This window comes from Populus trichocarpa, chromosome 18, assembly GCF_000002775.5.
Source record: "Populus trichocarpa isolate Nisqually-1 chromosome 18, P.trichocarpa_v4.1, whole genome shotgun sequence".
In the NCBI taxonomy this organism is placed as follows: domain Eukaryota; kingdom Viridiplantae; phylum Streptophyta; class Magnoliopsida; order Malpighiales; family Salicaceae; genus Populus; species Populus trichocarpa.
The window spans coordinates 9,265,077-9,270,853 of record NC_037302.2 but is presented as its reverse complement, the minus strand read 5'-3'; the positions used below and the strand labels follow the sequence as shown (position 1 = coordinate 9,270,853).

At 31.6% G+C, this 5,777-nt stretch overlaps 1 protein-coding gene across 1 annotated transcript; it reads left to right on the top strand.

Annotated features, from left to right (window-relative positions):
• Positions 1 to 507: 507 nt before the first annotated feature.
• On the top strand, positions 508 to 2,567 carry LOC7476261 (protein SODIUM POTASSIUM ROOT DEFECTIVE 2). The gene is made up of 3 exons (XM_002324936.4): positions 508 to 1,475; positions 1,632 to 1,707; positions 2,191 to 2,567. Exons 1-3 carry the CDS (start codon positions 1,266 to 1,268, stop codon positions 2,319 to 2,321), a joined length of 417 nt encoding a protein of 138 aa, XP_002324972.3. The 5' UTR covers positions 508 to 1,265; the 3' UTR covers positions 2,322 to 2,567.
• Positions 2,568 to 5,777: the final 3,210 nt, after the last annotated feature.

Below are 5,777 nucleotides of genomic sequence, written 5' to 3'. Positions count from 1 at the left end.
TTTTCCTTGATTGCAAAGGTCATGTGATCAACACGTGCCCAGCATGAATTCAGTCGAATCTCTTTCAAAATTAGCCTCCTTTATTAAAATCAGCCAACAATATCACATGGACGAACCTGTAGAGCGTATCCCAATGATCTAGCCAGCAGAAAAAATTTTCAATCGTCCAATAATTCCACACCATTCTGAGCTCATGGGCACCAATAATTCACAGCCGACTGTCGGGAGGCCATGACAAGGTGTCAACAGCTTCGACCCTTATTCGTGTCTTGGAAATAATACTCTATTCGCACCATTAGGAAGAGAAATATTGACTGCTCGGCCCCTCGAGCTAAAGCCTATCGGCCGAATTAAAGAGCTATATGGTCAAACATTAAGCATGTAGGGATTTTCTTCATCAATCTCAATATAAATTATTTATAATAAGTGTTTGGGAACATTGACCAAAATAAATGCACAATTACTCATAGTATATAAAGTCTAATCGCGTAATTCATGCAATCAGAGTTATTCATGAAAATTCGAGTGGTACATGTATTGTTGGGTTTCTAATTAAACTCTCGAGTCTTGATCTCTTGTTTATTTTATCTTTAAAATAATGTGTATTTAACTTATGACCATGCATGACAAAGAAAGTTTGATGTTGATATACATATCTACTTCCAGTCTTGGTGCCTGTGGCCATTGTTTCCTACTTTCTACATCTTTTGGTCATATGAACGAGGCCTCTTCACTTCCTTTTTGTATGTTGGGTTTCTTTCTTCTCTGGAACTGTGCAAAAGACCTATCTACTCTCTTGTGCTCCTTCGCTAATCTCACATGAAATTCGCTCCTCTCAAACCCCTTTTAGAATCTAGGGTTGTCCTGTCTTATGGTGCATCACATGATCGTAAAATCTAGCTGGCTGAGTAATTATAACTACGAGAGTGCCTTTCTTGGATTATATATTGAATCCATTCCTGGATTTTGCTTTGCTTACCATTGATCTCTACGAAAAATAGGTTCTTGTCATCTTCAACACTTTTATATTCAGCTTTTGGCCTCTCCAACAAAAACTTACCTCTATCTCCTCCTCTCTTTATTTCCATTTTTTTCTTTTCTTTATCTTTTTATTTTAATGTCAAGTGCACATTAGCTAGCTAGTTTGCCACAGATTGGCTTTCACGGTCTCAGTGGATGGTCATGTGGGTATGCCGTGGACTACGTGAATAGGGTGGGTCAGATTACGTACTTTTATTTTTTGTAGAGGAGAAGCTTTGGCAGACATGGGCAAGCTCAGTCTTGGCAAGGTGTTGGACTGCCTTTGTTTTACTACTCCAGGCTCAAGTTGCTCTTGTTTCTGCATCAATTCATTGGATAGTCAAGACGATGACTTTGAGAAAAAACCGTTGATACCTAGTGACAAGGGCAGGTTGGTGAGGTTGAAAGATGTTGTTGCTGATAACCAAACATTGGCCTTTCAACTGAAGCCCAAGGTAATTAACTAAGTTCCTATCTCGTTGATCTCTACTGTGTTCACGTTTCCTTTTTTATACATCAAAAGAAGGAAAAAAAACTTCACACTGGCTTCAAGAACAGTAGATATATAGCTTGGTGACATGTTAACTAGCTTTGTCCCATGGATGATGCAGATGGTAGTGCTAAGGGTGTCCATGCACTGCAATGGCTGTGCAAGGAAAGTTAAGAAACATGTTTCAAAGATGGAAGGTACGTCAAATAATTATTTCAGGACCAGCTCTTCTGCAAGGATATGATTTCTAATCACCGAGTTGCAGATTAAGCTGTCTAACAACAAGAATGACTCAAATCCTAAAAAATAACAATTAATTTCTTATAAATACATTAATAGCAACTTGAATGACCTGCTTGAAAGTAAGATCCAGTCAAGATTGGGGTTTAGATAGTCTTTTAATACACAAAAGTTGGTTTAATAAGATATACTCACACCATTAAATTTTTTCCATATTTTCTGCTTCGTTATTTCTTTTTGGATTGTCTTCATGATCCCTATTTTAATTGCTCAAAAATTATTTTATAACAAATTAAATAATATGTGTGGGAACTCGAAAAATACCTATACCAGAACCCTTAAATGCAACAGGTGAGTTGAATTTTCCCTATGCCATGACAGACACAGCAGAACTGGAGTAAATCTTGAGTTTATTTCATTGCCTCTCTCTTGTTGTACAGGAGTGAGCTCATACAAAGTAGACCTGGAAAGCAAGATGGTAGTCGTTATTGGAGACATAATTCCCTTTGAAGTGCTGGAGAGTGTCTCAAGGGTAAAAAATGCTGAGCTCTGGAATTCTCCATCCTCATGATCGATGCATAACGTTTTGGTCCCTTTTCTACCATCCTCACAGAGGCCTGAAAAATACAAAGGAACACAACTCTTTTTCAGTAATATATAGTTTTTAATTAAGATCTCGTTTTATGTACTATAAGTTCATACGCATGTCAAGCTTCCATCTATTGTCTTGTTCTCTTCAGTTGAGAGAGGAAACTGTAATATATATTTGAACTCTGAAACTGTTATCTTTTTTATGTACTACTAGATAGTTTCCCCATCGGATTTTGATACTCAAGTTATAAGAATTAGAATCAACTCCGAATAATTTGTTTAATTTGTGATATAAAATATAAAATTAGAATAATTTTATAAAAAAATATAAAATTTTTAATTTAAAAAAAAATTAAATCAATCCAAATTAACTCGACTAACTCATTACATGTGAAATGAAATTGGGTTAAAAAAATTAAGATAAAATATAGACATAAAAAAAAAGATCGAGGTTAAATATAAAACACTGAAAAAAAAAATTGAATTTACCAAGGTTAACTTCATTAATCTGAGCCCGGAATCACCCCAAAGAAAAGAAAGCGGAAAAATCACAAAACTTTAGGGTCAATAATTTAATGTCAAATGATAAAAAATAATTCAAGAAACAATATTAAGAAAAAAAAACCCAAGTAGTTAAACCCAAGTTAAATTGAATAACCCACTACTCGCGGTATGAGATTAGGATAACCTCATAGAAAAACAAAATAAAACCCCAATGTAAAATGATAAAATAGTAAAAAAAAAACCTAAAAAATGACCGAACTTAAATCGAACTAATATTCGAAATCAATGACTTGAATCATGAGATCATAATAAACTCGTAGAAGACAAACACAAAAAAATAACAAAGCAAAATCCCTACTCATAAAAAACAAAAAAAAAACAAATAAGGTTAGTTTAGGTTACCAAATCTCCTCTAATTGAAATTGATAATAACATAAAAAATAGGTTTAGAAGGTTTGCCTAGGTTTTTTTATTTTTTAAAGTTGTTGTTATTGTTATATCCTTTTTTTTTTTAGTTTTGCTTTGCTATTTTAACGGTTTTTCTTCTATAAGGTTAGTCTCAAATTCATGTCCAGAGTCACCAGTTTTAAAGGTTAATGTGGGTTGATTTTTTATTTTTTGGGTTCTTTTTCAAAATTAATTTATTTAAATTTCATCATTCAACATTTGGTGTGATGAAATTTGTTTTTTTGTCTTTTTTCCTTTTCTTTCAATTCCCGATCATATACCTATGATTGTGGAGTTAGCGGGTTAACCCGGGTTGACTTAGATTTTTTTTCATAGATTTTTTTAATTAAATTTATTTTTTGGTTTTCTTCCTTTAAAATTGGATTGTTCGATAATTGAGCTTTATGATTTTATTCAGTTTGTTTTCAAACATAGTTACCCTGGTATCACGAGTAGGTTAGAGAATTTGCATCTTGATTTGGGTAGGCACATATTGACATTTTTCAACCTTTTTTTGAATTATATTTTTTTTTCATCTTTCCATCAAAATTTTATTTGCTAGGCAATGAGCTTCAATTTTTTTTTCTTTTCATTTTTCTTTCTATAGAGTTATCACATTCCCGTTTGATTTATTAGGAATTGGTCTTTGAACTTTTTTTCCTACTTTTATTTCACAGGTTGCAAGATTTAGAGATTAGACCAAGTTTAGAAAGTTTGTCTAGGTTTGCTTAGTTTATTTTTCTTTTTAAGCTGATGTTTTGTTTTTATTTTTTATCCTTTCTCTAGAGTTTTTCTTTGTTATTTGTTACGGTATGCCTCCTATAGGGTTATTCTCGGGTTTATGGCCAGATCCACTGGTTTTAAAAGTTAATAGGGGTTGACTTTTGTTAATTTTTTTTCTTTTTTTTAAATTGATTTATTTTAATTTTAGACTTCAACATTTGATGTAAACTACCAGCCAAAAAACAAATGGGTTAAATTAAGATTTAGAAAAATTAAAATTTTATATCAAAATGTGAGACTAGAAAAGACATATAAGGGAAAATTTATATTATACTCAAGGAGGGGCGAAAGGATAATTAATTACCCTAGAAAAGAGTATAAAAAGAGGGAGATTTTCTTCTCTTCAAGCCAGCAACTGCAAACAAAAGGAGAAGAGAGGAAATTTTCAATTTTCTCACCAAAAGTCTTAAAGAAACAAAGAGAACATCAAGGGATTTATGGAGGAATTGAGGGAAACACATACGCACACCTCTAAATAATCAAGGAGAGGGGTTGCACAGTCACAACAATTAGAAACAAAAAAAAGATTCAAATTTTTTTTACTATTTAAGATTCGAAGACTTGAATAACATCTGGTAAGGGGTTCTAAACCTATTCTAGCAATTTCACCCAATTCAAATAATATTTAAAGTAGAAATAATGAATTTTAGGTTAAGGTTTATAAAATAATTTTAGCGGAAATGCAAATTGACTATGAATTAATCAAACTTAATTAGATTAGATTGTATTGGATGTTAAATTTAGTGAAATTGATGAAGAAAAATATACTTTAAAACCCAAGTGGCCGGCCAAAGAGGACTTAGGATCATAATGTATATTTGTATATAATTAAGTAAAATTGTTGTGAACTAATGTATTTTATATGGGGAAATGATTCCAAAAGAATTAAATTATAATTTGACTTTTTGATTGAAATGTTGTAGCATAGTCAGAGATATCGTTAACATGAATATTGCGTAAATTGACTTTAGATCTTGAATAAAATGTAAATGAGCAGAAAGGGTTATAGAATTAAAATTAATGATATCGCAATACATGTATAAAAAAAGGTTGTCGTAAAAGATAAACGCGTGTAGGATATTTTATTTATTATAAAATTCAAGGATGAAACACGTGACAATTTCATCCCTTGATTTCTAGGGAAATTTTAGGCATGAAAATGATGAAATTTGAAATTTGTCTCTTCATAGAAGTTATAGCTAGAGATGTTAACTTTCCAATTATAGCTAGAGATGTTAACTTTCTAATGAAACTGATCTTATATAAATTGGAGTTATTAAACTCCAGATATGGAATAAAAATAGAAGATAGGTCTAAACCGACAATAGGACAAATTTCACATGTTATTGTAATTAATGATTTTAGACCTCTAGATGGTAGAACTGGGTTTTGTGTATTTTTTTTAACTTATAAAAAAACTGTTTAGCTTTCCAAATAAATAAACTATGCAAAATCGAGTTCTAGAACTCTAATTATGATTAAAATACTAAATAGTGTTCAGAGTTGATTATGACGAACCATCTGAAATCAGTTAGTTTTCAACCCATATTTGAAATTACTCTTAATTTAAAATTCCTAAAATTTTTGATGTAATGGGAGTGAAAAAATAGTGTAAGAAATGGTTGCATGTGCGAGATTATATGGGATTTCCTTTGTTAATGGAATCGGGAAAATGTGGAAATGGATGAAAGTTTTAATTTGA

Bases quoted from the DNA above. Each gene is read 5' to 3' on its own strand.
- LOC7476261 (XM_002324936.4), top strand. From the start codon at position 1,266: ATGGGCAAGCTCAGTCTTGGCAAGGTGTTGGACTGCCTTTGTTTTACT. The intron at 1,476-1,631 runs GTAATTAACTAA...TGGATGATGCAG, and splicing joins CCTTTCAACTGAAGCCCAAG to ATGGTAGTGCTAAGGGTGTC. The intron at 1,708-2,190 runs GTACGTCAAATA...CTTGTTGTACAG, and splicing joins ACATGTTTCAAAGATGGAAG to GAGTGAGCTCATACAAAGTA.